This window comes from Candoia aspera, chromosome 3, assembly GCF_035149785.1.
Source record: "Candoia aspera isolate rCanAsp1 chromosome 3, rCanAsp1.hap2, whole genome shotgun sequence".
In the NCBI taxonomy this organism is placed as follows: Eukaryota; Metazoa; Chordata; class Lepidosauria; order Squamata; family Boidae; genus Candoia; species Candoia aspera.
The window spans coordinates 185,865,356-185,881,744 of record NC_086155.1 but is presented as its reverse complement, the minus strand read 5'-3'; the positions used below and the strand labels follow the sequence as shown (position 1 = coordinate 185,881,744).

Here is a 16,389-nt window from a genome sequence, read left to right as displayed (position 1 = left end):
ACTTAGCCATCACTGATTTTGAAGCACATTTATAAACAGCTGTTGCTTTCCAAGCATCCTAGACTGTGACTCCATCACTCTATCAGCACTTCTGTCTGGGGCTGATGAGAGTTGAACAATGTATCTGGAGAGTGTGAGGTTGGGAAATCTGGGAGAGTCACAGATAGAAACAGAGCAGTGGAGAAAAAGCATCGATGCTTGCCCTGTTCATATAGGGGAATTGAAGAAGTTTACACAACTGTGAAGTGGCATTGTGATGGCCCCAGTACCAGGATCTTAACTTGAGAAAATCTCTAGACAGTCCATTACAAAGCTTAAAGAATTCATTTATTAAAATCTGCTTACACAGGACAGTTGTAAAGCTCTGAATAACATTTTGGTGCCAAGCATTCAAATTAAAGCATTTCCTCTGACATAGTCTCTCCCCCACGACTCACACTGTCTCACAGACAAGCCTGTTCTCACTCTTGATTTCCCCCTCCCATTTCCTTAGACTTAATTAGAGTCCAGGTGTTTTATCAGCCCATCCTTGGCTGCAACAGCTTGTGAAGGAACGTGCTTAACAATTCTCTCTGTCTGCAAAGCTGCGAATGCTGACATGGGTTTGCTCTCAGCAGTTAATCTGTTGCATGTAGCATTAAACAGCAACTTCATGCAATTCCATGGCAGGCGTGCAAAGTGACTGACATTCCACCCCCCTAGGAAAAAAATTTATGTCCCAGAATTGGAATGCTGACCCTGCAAAGTAGAATAGAAAGAAAATTACAGTATTTAGGCTTGTTAGGGAAGTGTGCATGAAAGGCACAGGTCAAATCTGGTGCACGAACATGGTGACTGTTCACCCATTCACTGTCACTTTTAGGGAAGTTCTTCCATTGAATGAGGTATTGGAGTTGGCCCCAGTGTTGTTGGGAATCCAAAACCACTTGAACTTCAAAATGTTGTTCCCTGTCAACCATGATAGGGTTTGGAGGCAGAGGGGTTGGATGCCAACAATCGGAGTCATGAAAGGGTTTGAGTAAACTGCAATGGAAAACAAGATGAATATGTTTCATGTTTTTAGGGAGCTGCAGTTGCACAATAACTGGATTGATGACTCTGGTAATAGGAAAGGAACCAATGAACTTAGGACTCCGTTTCTTTGAAGGCTGAGTAGATTTAAGATGTTTTGTGGAGAGGTAAACTTTTTGCCTGACAGATAGATTCCATTCAGTAGCACATTTGTGATCTGCAAGCTTTTTATAAGTGTCTTTAGCATCCTGCAAAGTTTGCAGCATAATGGGCCAATTACTGTGAATATGTTTGATCCATTCATCGGCCAGGAGGGATATGTCCATAATTTGAGGCAATTCAGGAATAGGAACAAAATCGTGTCCATGTACAGTATGAAATGGGGTAAACCCAATACTTTGGTGAATAGAGTTATTATAAGCAACCTCAGCAAAAGGAAGCAAGTCCACCCAATCATCTTGTTGGTGACTGAGATAACATCTGAGATATTGCTCAAGTGCAGCATTCAAATGTTCAGTCGCTCCATCCATTTGAGGATGGAAGGCAGAGCTTAGTGCTTGCTCTGGCCCTATGAGCTTAAGAAAAGCTTTCCAGAATTCAGAGGTGAACTGGGTCCTGCACTCAGAAATGACATGTGATGGGGCACCATGTAGGCAATAGATGTGTTGGATGAACAGCCTGACTAGTTGAAGTGCAGAGGGTAACCTCAAGCAGGGGATGAAATGTGCTTGTTTGGAAAATAAATCAGTTACAACACAGATAACAGTTTTCTTTTTGCTCTTGGGTAGTTCTGCAATAAAATCCATGGCAATTTGGTCCCAAGGCCAAGTGGGATTGGCTACATTTTGCAATAATCTGGTGGGCTTGCCCACTTTATGTTTGGAGGTAGCACAAGTAGGACAGGTGGAGACATAATCCTGCGCATCTTTTCTACAAGACGGCTACCAAAATTGCCTGTGAATTAAATGTAGAGTCTTTACAAATCCAAAGTGGCCAGCAGGCTTGGAATCATGGCAGTGCTCCAGAATTTTCTTGCATAAAGTGTCAGGGACATAAATTTGGGCTCCCTGCCACCAAATTCCATTGTGCTCCATGACAGTAGTTTTGTTTTGTGCCAGCCATGTATCTTGTTGCTGGGCAACAATCAGCTTCTGTTGCAACTCAGCTGGTGGAGTAGGCGTGGAATCAGGTTTGGTGCTTCTAGTTACAGCAACCAATCTCAGCAGGGAGGGAAATGATGGAGTCCATCACCTCCCCCATTTCTCCGTTGTGCTGGGGTTGGCAAGATAAGGTGTCTGCCAAGAAACTTTTTTCCCTGGGAGATATTTCAAAGTAAAATTAAAGTGTCTGAAAAACTGCGCCCAGCGGACTTGTTTGGGGTTCAATTTTTTGGGAGATTGGAGCACTTGGAGATTTTTATGATCTGTCCAAACTTCAAATGGGCGAGAAGTTCCTTCTAAGAGGTGGCGCCAAGTTAACAGTGCATAGCGAACAGCAAAAGCTTCCTTCTCCCAGACATGCCAGTGCCTTTCAGTGTCAGTGAACTTGTGTGAAATGTACCTGCAGGGGTGTAAAGCCCCATTATTGTCTTTTTGTAGCAAAACACAATCAATTGCCACATCAGAAGCATCAGCTTGCATGATGAGAGGCAAGGAAGGGTTGGGATGTTTTAAGATAGGCTGTGCCATGAACAGGGCTTTAAGATGGTCAAAAGCTGGCATTCAGTGGACCAGTTTAGCACTGCCCCAAGTGGCGGCGGCGGCGGTGGCAGCAGCTGCTGCTGCCCTTCTTCTTCTTCTTCTTCTTCTTCTTCTTCTTCTTCTTCTTCTTCTTCTTCTTCTTCTTCTTCTTCTTCTTCTTCTTCTTCTTCTTCTTCTTCTTCTTCTTTCCCCTTTCCTGTGGTTTTTAATAAATCAATCAAGGGTAGAGCTACCTGGGCAAAATTTGGAAGGAACTGCTGATAGATATTTGTGAACCTGAGGAAACTTTGTAACTGCCTTTGTGTTTTAGGTGCTTCCCAGACCAAAACATCCTGTACCTTGGCAGGATCCATTTCTAAGCCTTTATTGGAAATTCTATACCACAAGTAGTCTAACTGCTGTTTATGGAATTCACATTTAGAGAGCTTAGCATACAGCTGAGCTTTTAGCAGTCTCTTTAAAACTTCTCTGACCAATTTCACATGGTCTGCCATGTTGTCGCTGTAGATTAAGATATCATCGAGATACATAAGCATGTCTTTATACAGAAAATCATGCAGAACCTCATTAATTAAGTGCATAAAGACTTCCTCCCCCCCCCCCACAATCCAAACAGCATCATGAGGTACTCAAAAGTCCCCAAGGGGTAATTAAAAACAGGCTTCCATTCATCCCCCTCCCTTTTGTGCACACGAAAGTAGGCTTCCCATAAGTCCATCTTAATGAAGATTTTCCCTTTTGACAAGTGGGCTAACATGTCCTTCATCAGAGGGAGGGGGTATTTATTAGAGGTACAAATAGCATTGAGACCCCTATAGTCAGTACATAGTCATAGAGATCCATCTTTCTTGGTGTGAAACGGAACGGGAGCGGCCATAGGAGAAGTGGCAGGGCAGATGAAGCCTTGCTTAAAATTTTTGTCTATGAACTCCTGTAAGGCTGTCATCTCTTTAGGAGTTATAGGATATAGCTTTGGCTTGGGAAGTGAGGCCCCTGGTTCCAACTCAATAGCACAGTCAGACTTCCGATGGCGAGGAAGCTGATCAGATTTTGCTTCCCCAAACACTGCCTCCAGGTCTTTATATGGCAATGGGATTTGAGTTTCCTCTGGGGCTAGGTTGGGCTTTGAGAGTTCTGCCACAGCAGCCATCGTTTCTAAGTCTGGAGGCAGCTCACGCTCCTTCCAACTCCCATACACCCCCTCTATGAACTGTAACTACCCCATGGCCCAGTCCACCTTGGGATTTCTTCATTTCAGCCATGCTAACCCAAGTATTATAGAGTGATGGGCTATACGGGCCACTAGGAATATCAAAGTCTCTTTATGAGTCCCAATTCTCATCTCCACTGTTTCAGTGTAAAATTGCACAGGACCCCCCTGCATGTCCAACCCATCAAGCTGCGTGAAAGTTAAGGGGTTTTTCAATCTGCCAACCCTCAGTCTTAGTCCCATTACTATTGCAGGGTGCATTAAACAGCGAGTACAACCAGAGTCGAAGAGTCCAACTAAATCCTCACCTCTGCCAGTTCACAGGGATTTGATTTTAGTCCCAACTAGCATAATTGAGCATGGTTCACTCACCATCGGGTCTGGGTGCCCATTGTGTTGGGTTGCTGCTGCCTGCCCTTGGGCACCATTTAGGGCAGGCAATTCCAGTTTCCTGGCATCTCAAATTTGTCATCTGCTGAGTCTCCTTCGCCTTCTGACACTTCTGCCGGAACGAGCTCAGTGTCCCCTTTACCTGGCATGAGTTCAGTGCTGAAGGAACTGGTGTTGGAGACTTGTTTAGCTGGTGATTTGGGCTTGTGGCTGGGATGTTTTCTTCACAGAACCATGTTAGATAGAGGGCACTCAGCAATGCGATGACCTTCTTTGCTGCATTTGAAACAAGTTCCACTTCGGGTACGATGCTCCTTTTCCCTCTCCCAAGCTCATCGTGTCTCTTTCCACTTGACACTACCTGTAGTGGTGGGGGTGCGCTTCTCAGCTGCATGAATGCATTGCTGTAGTCGTACTTGTGCTCGAGTTTCTTCCACTTCTCCAGCCAGGCAAATCCAACCTTGCAGTGAAGTTGGTTTGTCATGCACCAAAGACCATTCCAAGATTTCAGGTTTCAAGCCAGCTCTAAAATACTCAATTTTCAGTGACTCTGGCCAATCAGTCATTTTGCCCACTAACTTGTTAAACTCAGATGCCTATTCTGACACTGACTGGTTCCCTTGTTGAAGAGTTTGCAGACTGGTTCTGGCCCACATTGGGATTAGGGGATCTTCAGATTGAGTTTGCAGTGCAAACATAAATTCATCAAAGTCATTCAGCTCTGGAGCCTCTGCTTTGAATAAATCCACAGCCCAATCGGCTGCTTCCTCTTCTAGATGGGCTGTCATGTACTGGATCTTAGCAGTTAATCTGATGCACGTAGCATTAAGCAGAAACTTCATGCAATTCCATGGCAGGCATGCAAAGTGACTGACAGGCATCAAGACAGACAAAATGCCCTGCCATTCTTTGTTGTAGGATCCTGATTGCATGTTTTGATGCCAACAGGTGACATCATCTCAGCGGAAGAGTGGCAGCATCAGAGGGGAGATTAATATATACTAGCCAGGACATTGGTGAGTCAATTGCCCAATGTCAGGCATGAAATATTGTCACTCATGCTAATGAGGACAGTGTAGTTAGGCACTGAGTTGTTACAGGTGTTACAGATCCAGAATGAATCCACCTTCCCCAAACCATCAGAGGTATGTAGTCTATGATTTCCATCATTCACAGGCACCAGGGCCAGGCTGCTCTGAGAGAGCCAGCATGCCCTACACTTATGTAATTGTACATGCTTTGTGTTTTTCCTTTGATAATTAGATGCAAGCAGTTAGCAGCCTGTTAATTCTTCAAAACCCAGCCAGTGTAAGATTTTCCAATTCATGGAACAACTAGTACTACTTGCCCCATCCTAACAATCTATTTTTAAATCAAAGGCCACTGGATACAACCACATTTATTTCCAAGCCAAACTTGTATGGTTTCAAGAAAATATGAATGATCAAATCAACTGTCAGATTCATATCTGATTAGAAAACAAAAGTTCTGCTAGGATTTAGATGGTTCAGACTAAATGTTTCAGGTTAATTTGGAATCAATACAAGGTTCAATTTTCAAAGGGGAGGTTAGGGAGGTTTATGGTAAAATGGATGTCAGTATGCTGGGGAAAAGGAGAAGTCAGCCCTGATAAGAACAACAATGGTTGGCAAATACTGAGTTAAATATTTTGTAGAAATCATATGCATACTGAAATTTAGAATTGTGCATATGGAGAGATTGCACATCTATATGAGAGAAAATTCCCCTGCATTCATTGGGATTTCTGAAGTAAGATCAGGACACAGAACCATAGAGTTGGAAAGGACCTTGGGGATCTTGCAGTCCAACTTCTTGCTCAGTGCAGGAACTCTCATATCATTCCAGACAAATGGCTGTCCAATCTTTTCTTGAAAATCTCCAGTGATGGAGCACCCTCAGCTTCAGGAGGCAGGCTGTTCCACTGCTGAATAGTTCTCACAGTCAGGAAATTCCTCCTTATTTTAGGTTGGCCCCTCCCTTCCAACCCTCTCCACCAATTCCTCTAGTTATCCCAATTCCTATCACCAACAGTACTTTGATGGATAACTTAAATAATATAATAATCCCCCTGCAAGGTCAGAATATAATATATGGTTGTCTATCCAGAAGAACACCAAAATAAATCAAGTCTGGTCTCCTGTTTCCAAATGCAGATCTTTCAGATGGCTCTGGGAAACCCACAAGTGACAGCTTATTCTTATAGACTGTTTCCAATGGCTGAGTTTGTGCCACACAAACCATAAACTACAAAGTAGTCAACTACATGTTAATCTGTACTTCTGACTGCTAAAGTTCATGGTTCAAAATGTCATGCAAATACAGTCAATTAGGCTGAGTAAACCATGGCTCAGCTAACTACAGGTTAAAACATGGCAAGCCTCTGACAGCATCACTTGAGAAAACCAGCTGACAGATTTTTCTCCAATTAGAATAACCAATCCTGAGGAAGGTAGATCCCATTCTTTGTTTTGTAGGACTAATTGTATGGACTGAGTTTGCACAACCTACTAGACTAAGATGTGGCTGGCTAGTTAGTGAATCAGTATATTTCCTGGCCAAGGAATAATCATTGAAAGATCCTACATATATGCATTGGATTTTCTTTAAGGAAGAGGTGAAACTGAGCATCTTAAGAAAACTGAGCAGTGTTACAGAACAGAACATAATTCCTGAAGTTGGAACCTTTCAAGTGTGTTAGCCTGCAACTTCCATTTATCTAAAATCGCGGGGTCAAAGGAGGACACTTAGTTGGGGTAGGATGGAACAGATTATACCAGTGTTTCTCAACCTTAGCAACTTTAAGAGGTCTGGACTTCAACTCCCAGAATTCCCCAGCCAGCACGGCTGTCTGGGGAATTCTGGGAGTTGAAGTCCAGACCTCTTAAAGTCACCAAGGTTGAGAAACACTGGATTATACAGCAAGACAGTCTTCTCCCATCTTCAGATGTGTTGGGCAATCATCCCCAGTGACTATGATTACTGAAAGTTATAATACCACATACCTTAACAGTAATCTATCTATCTATCTATCTATCTATCTATCTATCTATCTATCTATCATCTATCTATCTATCTATCTATCTATCTATCTAGAATTCAGAGTAACAGAACAGACACATTTGTATCACAGAGGCCTATTTAAAAAGAGAAACTGTTCAGAAAAAAGAAATGTGAATAGCAATTATTATAAATACAGCTTGCATCTGAATATTTAGCCATTGCTAGGATTCTTTTATAAGAGCTTCTTAGCTTTTCTATAATATCATTTATTGATCAGACATTCCAGCCTCTTGTGTGCCTTGTTTCAAGTCCAACCTGCAAGGGAGAAGTCTGACAGCAAAGATTAAATTTAAACTTCCATCCCAAAATATTGCAAATCACCTTATAAAACTAAATACTACAAAATTCTGTCTGAAAGAGTAACCAAGCCCTTACCAAGATATCAAAAGGGTCATATATTAACTTCTAGTTGTGCCCATCATGGTGTTCAAGAATAACAGCTTGAATTCCACAAAGAAAAAGAAGTTAAAATATAAATCTTATTTAAAAGTTGGAAATCAGGAAAATTGAACCCTGAACCTTCATATAGAAGTGGCAGTTTAGATAATAAAATCCTGGGGGTCTGCATGTCCTCTAAAACCGTTTCAGCATTATCAATATTTTTAATAGCTAAAGGAAGTAACACTGAGATCTCTCTTTGTGTGTGTATACACAAACACACAGATAGTATCAATCAATCCATCAGTCATGGAATCATAAAAATTGGAGCATTTATTCTTCCCTGTAAATTCATAAGAATCTTCAATCACTTATTTAATCAGTATTAAACTGATATAGAAAATTTTAAATAATTACCTCAACAAATGAAATATTTTTCCTGTGAATTCAAGCATTCAAAGATGCTTAAAACCATTTAATCACAAACTACCATCTTTCATCATTTTTCATACTGTATATAGTTTAGATGCAGTTGGAAGAACATTGGATATATACCTACCTGCCTTCCTTCCTACATACACACACACACACACTCTACATGGAGAGAGAAAGAGACAGAGATATTTTTATAGACATTTTATTTTCTATACATTATAGCAATGATTTGTTCTTCAAAGAAATGGGTGCCAAGCTTGGGTGGAGATAACCATATAGTATGAACATCACATTTGGATTTTTAAAAAGGAATATACTTCTCTAAGATTTTATATAGAAAGGCTAGGCAAGTGTTTTTCTTTTCTTTTAGTATAATTTTTAATAAAGATTTTATTAATACTAGATAATTAGATAAAACTAATACAATCTAATATAAAGTACGAAAAAGAAAAGAAAAAGAAAGAAATGAAAGAGAAAGCTAAAAGTGCAAGAAAGGGGGGAAAAAGTAAAAGCAAGATAGAAAAGAAAGAAAAAAGATACAAAGAAGTAGCTTCTGATATGCTTTACAGCAGTTATAAGTACAATTATAAATTTACCTCTTACTCTATGGTTACAACTTAACTCCCTTCTTTCTATAATCTATCCTGTCTAATCATCAAAACCATAAATCTTAGGTTCATTTTTTTCCTGTTTTATGCAAAAGTCCATATGAGGTTTCCAGTCAGCAATAAACATAGATATTGTCTTTTCTCTGATCAAAGAGTCAATTTGGCCATCTCAGCAAGTTTCATCATCTTCATCAACCATTCCTCCATTGTGGGTAGTGCCGAATCTTTCCATCTTTGTGCATACAATAATCTTGTTGCAGAGGCCAGTGTTTTTCAAACTTGGCAACTTTAAGATGTGTGGAATTTGGGGAGTTGAAGTACATGCATCTTAAAGTTGCCAAGTTTGAAAAACACTGGACCAGGCACTGCTTACTTTCGACAAACAGAATGAAACAGGAGGAAAATAAAAGTATGGTTACAGCTATATAGTTACTTGTCTAAATTTTACATCAGTCATTCTTCTTAAGGAAACATTGCATGACTAAATATAGGTGGAGTAATCCTATATAAGTGTGGTTAAAGAAGAAGGACTACACACATCAACTCAAAAGTGAATTGATTTGCTTCCAGTGGGGCTTACTTCCAGTTGAACAGATGTAAGATTGTATCCTGGATCACCATCCATTTCAATCTTCTTACTCATACTGAAATCTGGCTCATGAGAAAGGTATTTGGGAGACAATGGACAAGACAAAGTTTTCTCCAATTATAATTATCTGTAAGGACCTCTGATTTCAGAAGAGCATACTTTTGTTTAGGGAAGGAGTTTTGTTTAGGCAGAAGATTTAAATTCTGTTCTGGCATCTTCAAAAACCTCTCTAGGGTTTTTCTGCTTCACTTGATCTTAACAATACTAGACCAGGAGAATGGATGGCCTGACTTAATAAGTCCTTGGGGCTGAAGTACCAATGGGTGCATGAGTTTGCCATGGTGATTTGGAATGATGGGATTTATGGTCTCAATTCATCTGCAAGGTGCTAAATTGGGGAATGTTACCCTAATCTCATATTTCTTTTAGAAAGACAAGGAAGACATGTCTCTATCAACGCTGCGTGCTAATAATTCTTAACATGTGCAAAACTACTTTCAGCTCTTTGTACATAGCTTGTACTCTTTCACTTGGTAGAGTTCTGGCAAATATCTGCCATCTAAACTTTTCTTTAAAACCCAACCTGCCCTCCCAAGATTAGAAGTCACCTGCTTCAAGCTGATTAAATATAAGGTTGCTACCCATTTCTTTCTGGCAGACTGCTGTGTATTTTAGCAACTGAGCAGAAAGCACACAAACAACAGTCTTGGGGTTCCTCCCACCCCACCCCACCCCACCCCACCCCACCCCACCCAGCAGGCTTATGAGAACAAGAACTTTTATCTTTCAATTTCATAACCTCAGTTCCAAGCATAGGTTTTGATTCTACAGCAGCAAAAGAGGGGGAAAAAAAGGTCTATACCAATCTATATTAAGTGCCAGGGACAATGGGAGCTGTAATCCAACACTTCTGGAAAGCCTCAGTTGGAGAAAGCATGAGCTAGCCAGTTGAGGTTAAAAGCAGGAATAAATGGGTTCTTATTGGATGGCTTAGGGCCAATCACTCTCTCTTAGCCTAGCAGAGTTACTTTGGCAACTTCCAGATGTGTGGACTTCTACTCCCAGAATTCCCAGTAATGGCTATGCTGGCTGGGGAATTCTGGGAGTTGATCCACACATCAGTTGATCTGAAAGTTGCAAAGATTGGGAAAATACTAACCTAACACCTTGATTTTGTTAAGCTAAGGCCTGGTCACTACATTATCTTGAGCTCTTTGTAGTGTATGGGATACCTAAAAGAGGATTAGATAAGAAACTCAGCAGGATTCTGTCTTTCTCTAGTTTACACAAACTAAAACTTACTTCTGCAAATATGACATAATTCAGTACCCAAAATAAAATTCTTCCTCAGTAGTATTTTTGAACATAATGTTAGAGGTGACATTACTGGTGCCACTTGTTATGCATCTCTTTGTAATTCTGAAACTTCCATGCATCCCACTCAGAAAAAGGCCTTTGGGAGGGCTTACTCATGCCTTCCCTTGGGAATGAATTGAAGTGTGGGAAGCCAGGGAAATTGCAGACAGCTACAGCTAAGGCAGTGTAAATGAACACAATTCTCCTGGCCATCTATGAGCATTTTTTTGAAAATACTCTTGTCCTTGGAAAGAATTTCCAAAGCTAATTGTCTTTCATCACTGAGGATATAAAGACATGCAAAACAGTTTCTCTGCCCAGCATTAAACTTAAGTGATCTAGTTTGGATCATAATTCTATCTCAGAAATCCGGTGCTCAGATCTGAAGACACATCAATATTTCAGGCACTAATTCCTCTGCTACCACAATAGTAAGAAAGGAGCATGCAGAACCCAGTAAGAGTCTTGGATATGTGTTTACTCAGGAATCAGTTTCACTGAGATCAGTGGTGCTTTTTGACAACATTTAAAAGCATAACTGCATTCAAAATTGCATTAAAGTTTTTCTTTTCTTTACATTTTAGTGCATTTTTAGTGCAGTTTAAATGCAATTATTGATTTCAAAGAGAATTTAGCAGTAACTTCATATTTACACAGTGAACAGATATCTAGCAATTTGGACTGAGCAATCTCTACTCATTTCAGCACCAATCCAAGCAAATGTCTTAAGACCTGGCCTTACAGTTCCTTTCCTTAAGGCTATTTCCCCACTAGGGAATACAACCTGTCCTCATTATTGCTGTTTTGTCACGGATGGTTGGACGATTCTAGAAGACACTGTGTTAGTGGGGATATTATCTGAGTCATATTAGGGGGCAATCCTCTGTCTGCTCACCTGAAATATAGTCTCTTAAACTCAATAGAATTTACTTCTGAGTAGATACGTCTAGGATTTTACCATACACTTTCAGCTTGAAGTAAGTTGGACTGAACTCAGCAGATGCTACTTCGCACAAATGTTTGCAAGGACAGGATGGGATTACTTCTAGAATTTGAGCCCGTAATTTGGGTGGATCTCTTTAAATTTTATTTGGATGAGCTACCAGTGAATAAATTAACTACACTCACAACACTCACTGAATGAAACTGCATACAAAGCAAGCAAGTGCTGAAATCTAGAAAATGCTAAGATAAAGATTTGGAATTAGATTTGAAGCAGTGATTATTTTTGCCTGGACAAAATAAATAAAGCTGCTACATTCATATATCATAACAGATCCTCTCTTTAATAGATATATTTGCAAGAAAATAATGCAGTAGGCACTGAGAAATACCAGGCTGTTATCTTTGGGGATGATGCAAAGCTTATTTTGAATAGCAGAACTGAACATGCTTCAGTTCCTTATTAAGACTTTTTCTGTAGCTCTACATGGTATAGTGATTAGAACAACTTCCTCTAAAGTGATGCCTGTCAGAAGTTAGGGGTAAGTCCTGGGGATTCTGGGAACTGTATTCCCAGCATGTTTGGAAAGTACTACAGTATATAATGCAATGCATTATATACAATGCAAGTCTGCAATACCACAGAAGCTGCCATTGGCCCCTTTAGTTATGTACTGACTGATCAGCACAAAGGGCCAAAAATCTAGTCTGCAAATACCCACAGGCAAAAGCCCCTGAATTCAGCAGAGCCTATTTCTTAGCAAAAGACATAGTATCAAGTATGTAAAGTACACACTGTCTTAGGATAGGCGTCAAGGCTTATCACAAAGGTGCTGATTGTGGAATTCAAAACAAAGCATCAAATTGCAATCATGGATAAAATCCACAAGCCAATGAAATGAGCTGCAGAACACTTTGCTGTCCTTAAGGGCAGAATTATTATTCCCACCATGTTTTTAAACAGAAGTCCTATTAAGTGACCAACATATTTGTTACTGGCACTTTGGCTGAATTTGTACATGGCATTAAAGCCAAAGTTTGCTGATGAAGCCAACACTGTCTGGGTTCACATTTGCAAAGTCAGAACCAAGCAAACTAAATGACAGATTAGCACAATGGTGAAACCAGGCTCTCTTGTTGGCATATCTGAAGATCTTTTGGTTTCCATCATAAGCATCCTTTTGATACTCTAGTCCCATTTTTCCAAGTCCTTTCATCCAGACCTCTTATCTTAGAAAATATATTGAGTATGAATATTACTGGTGACCTTTGCAATCAATAAATGATCAGGACTTTTGCAGCTATTTTGTTTTTCCAGCTTGCATGAGACAGCATGAGACTCTTGGTATTTGTTGGTGATATTTTACTACCAAAACACATACAGGTTTTACTAGCTCTTGAGGGAAACTCAGAGGCAGGGGGCAGGGAGAAATTGTATTTGCCATTTTATAAAGCTTTTTATTGGAAAGTAGAAAAGTGGGGGTGATTTGCTTTGCTTTTTGTAGCCTGCATTTTGTACACAACTGTTTCAAAGCAATAAATAAAATTAATTCCAGGATGATTACAGTACCTTCCCATAACCCACAAATAGGAAATCAGATTTTTAAGCAATGAAAAGTATATAACATTCTCAAAAAAAGATGCTGTCAATATGTGTATCCATTAACTGTCCATCATTCCAATTTATGGAAAGATTTGGGGAAGGGATGATTCAGCTTGGAAACACACTACAGTTAACAAATGGGTGCATTCCTTAACTTCCTATATCCTTGGAAGTTGCGAGAAAATACAGTAATCCAATTTGAACAGCAGATGTAAAGCAGGTTGAGAGTCCCCAACATTCTAGCTGGCTTGCAAGTAAAAACAATAATGTCAGACTATTTCAGGATTACTCTGTACCCTGGATTGAAAAAGCACCAGTTGTTGGATGCAAACCTCTCCATTTGGAAAGCTGTGCGTTGCCTGCTATTCTAGGAAGTCCCACTGATTTTGATAGGCTCCATGTTCAGTAAGACGCTGGGGAAGAGCACTCCATTTCTGGAGACCCCTCCCTGATCCCTCTTGCGCAAGGGCACCAGAAAAGGTCCGGGGCACCTGGGCAAGTCTGCCTCCCCCCCCCCCCTCCCGGCCGTTTGAGTTCTCCCTTAAGAGGTGAAACTGACTGCAATTATGTCTTTTTATCTTGCAGACGATCTTTCGCCCAGCGCTTTAAGGAGACAAAAATATTTGTTTGATGTATCGACTCTCTCAGACAAAGAGGAGCTGGTGGGGGCCGAGCTCCGTCTCTTTCGGAAAGCCCACGGCGATCCCTTCGCCAAGGCTCAGACAGGCCTGGCCCGTCTGCAGGTCTCGCCCTGCCTTTCGGGCCGCCGACTGGACTCCAGGACTCTGGACTTGCAGGAGGCGGCGCCGGCCCGGCCCGGTGGCGACTGGGAGGTATTTGATGTGGGGCAAGCTTTACAGCCCCACCGCGGGCCCTGGAAGAAACGGCAACAGCTTTGCCTGGAGCTGCGGGCCGTCGGGGGGACTCGAACGCACCCCCACCCGCAGCTGCTGGACCTGCGCCCGCTAGGCCTGGGGCGAGGCGCCCGGGCGCAGCAGGAGAAGGCGCTGCTGGTGGTCTTCACCAGGTCGCGGCGGAAGAACCTCTTTGCGGAGCTACGCCACGAGCTGGGAGCCCGGCCGCCGCCGCACAACGCGCCCGCGCTGCCCTGGGAAGCGCCGGGCGCCGTCCAGCTGCGCTTCCAGGCCCGCCGGATGAAGCGCGCCGCGTATAGTAGCCGGCACGGCAAGCGGCACGGCAAGAAGGCGCGGCTGCGGTGCACCAAGAAGGCGCTGCACGTGAACTTCAAGGAGCTGGGGTGGGACGACTGGATCATCGCTCCGCTCGAGTACGAGGCCTACCACTGCGAGGGCGTGTGCGACTTCCCGCTGCGCTCGCACTTGGAGCCCACGAACCACGCCATCATCCAGACCCTCATGAACTCCATGGACCCAGTCGCCACGCCGCCCAGTTGCTGCGTGCCGGCCAAGTTGACGCCCATCAGCATCCTGTACACGGACGCGGGCAACAACGTCGTGTACAAACAGTACGAAGACATGGTGGTCGAGTCCTGCGGGTGCAGGTAGCGGCGCGCCTCTCCGCCTCCCCTGGAAGCGTCAGGAAACTGACAGGGCAGAGAGCGAGTTCACCCGGGGGACCCGCGAGGGAAAGCAGAAGGAAGCACGTCGCGCGAGGGGGCGGCCGCGGCGCAAGCTACTACGAGGCTTCGCGGGAGAGCTTTGCGAGCGCCTGCCCCGGCGCAACTCGCTTCTGAAAGCGCTCCGCGTGCGCTCCCTCGCTGTACACGAGGGAAGGGAAGAATGGGCGATCCGGACCGCGTCTGCGCATCCTCTGCTTTAGGGGTTCAAGTTCCTCCTTCTAAAGAGTGGGGAGAGCGCGCGCCCAGCGCCACTTTCGGAACAGCCTCGGTGTTTCTGTATTCAAGCAAAGCCGTCCGTAGAATGGGAGCTTTTGCGCAGAAAACAAGTGGCAAAGGTTGCTGTGGGGAGAATGAAGGCTGGGCGGCTGATCGTGGCGCAGCAGACGTCTCTCCTCGGCTGGAGCTACCCAAACGAGTAGTGACCCAATTTTCAGAAATTAAGCCTTGGTTCTGAATCCTGAAACGAAAGCTTTTCTGGGATAATTCACTTCCCTTTTCCTTCTTGTATATGCCCTTGTAGTTCTTGGAAGAAAATAAAAAAGGAGAATCAGGGAAGTTCCCCGCGTCTCTTAAGACAGGCCAAGTTTTGGGGTCAGAAATGGAATTGCGAGAAGCAGGACCAACCCAAGTCGTTGGTCACTTTCGTAGGTGGCGCTGGCCTAGTGCGCTCGTCTCGCTGGCAGAACCTGGGCTTTACACTCAGGTTTTAAAACTGACTTCCTTTACGTTTCATCCTGCCCCAGTGCCGTTCGCCTACGCGGACAAGCTGCATTGAAGCGGTGGCTTCTAATTTCCGACTTGAAGGGGGCGAAGGAATAGATGAGGCAAAATGTTTCACTTCCAATGCAGGATCCTGTTCTTAGAATATGATCCTGGAGATATCTTCTAGGCTCTCTTTTAAGAGAAGGTCTTAGAAAAAGCAAGTGCAGAAGACTAGTTTGACAGTCTTTGAATCCAGAAATTTTTTGGGGTGTGTGTGTGTGTTTACCCTTACAGGTATTTCCATCCTGCTGTAGGTTGGAACACTTCTTCCTCCTAAAAAAAAATCAACTCCAGTCCATAATTATTAGTTAGGTGGCTGATCTTTAAATCTATTAATTAGAAGCTGAGAAAAGAGCTAGGGGTAGGGACAGACTAGGTAGATTTAGGTGGGTGTGAAAGAGCTCCTTAATTTCAAGAGGTCCCCATAAGTTCCAGGAAGGGCAGGTAGACAGACAGGTGCTTTGGCAAGCTATAGAGGTGTTCTATAGTTACAGTAATGCAGATGTGACGCTGAGAGAGAGAATTGTTAAATGCTGACCTTCCTTGCTCCCCAATAAGGCTTTACACAGAACGAAACATACTTGGAAATATTCCTGAGACTCAAGACTCGTTAGGCATTTCCTTCTCTTGTGGGTTCAGGATTTCGTAGGACTCCAAAAGGGTGGGAGAATGGAGGAAAGAAGTATGAGTGTATAAATAAATAGATAAATAATATAAAATGCTA

The 16,389-nt window shown here is 42.7% G+C and overlaps 1 protein-coding gene across 1 annotated transcript in view; it reads left to right on the top strand.

The window, feature by feature from the left end:
- The window catches only part of GDF6 (growth differentiation factor 6), a 31,083-nt gene extending 16,026 nt beyond the window's left edge, over positions 1–15,057 (top strand). Inside the window, exon 2 of the mRNA XM_063299518.1 lies at positions 13,889–15,057. Coding sequence (XP_063155588.1) covers positions 13,889–14,829 — 941 coding nt within the window. The 3' untranslated portion in view covers positions 14,830–15,057. The remainder of the gene's footprint in view (positions 1–13,888) is intronic.
- The last annotated feature ends 1,332 nt before the right edge of the window (positions 15,058–16,389 follow it).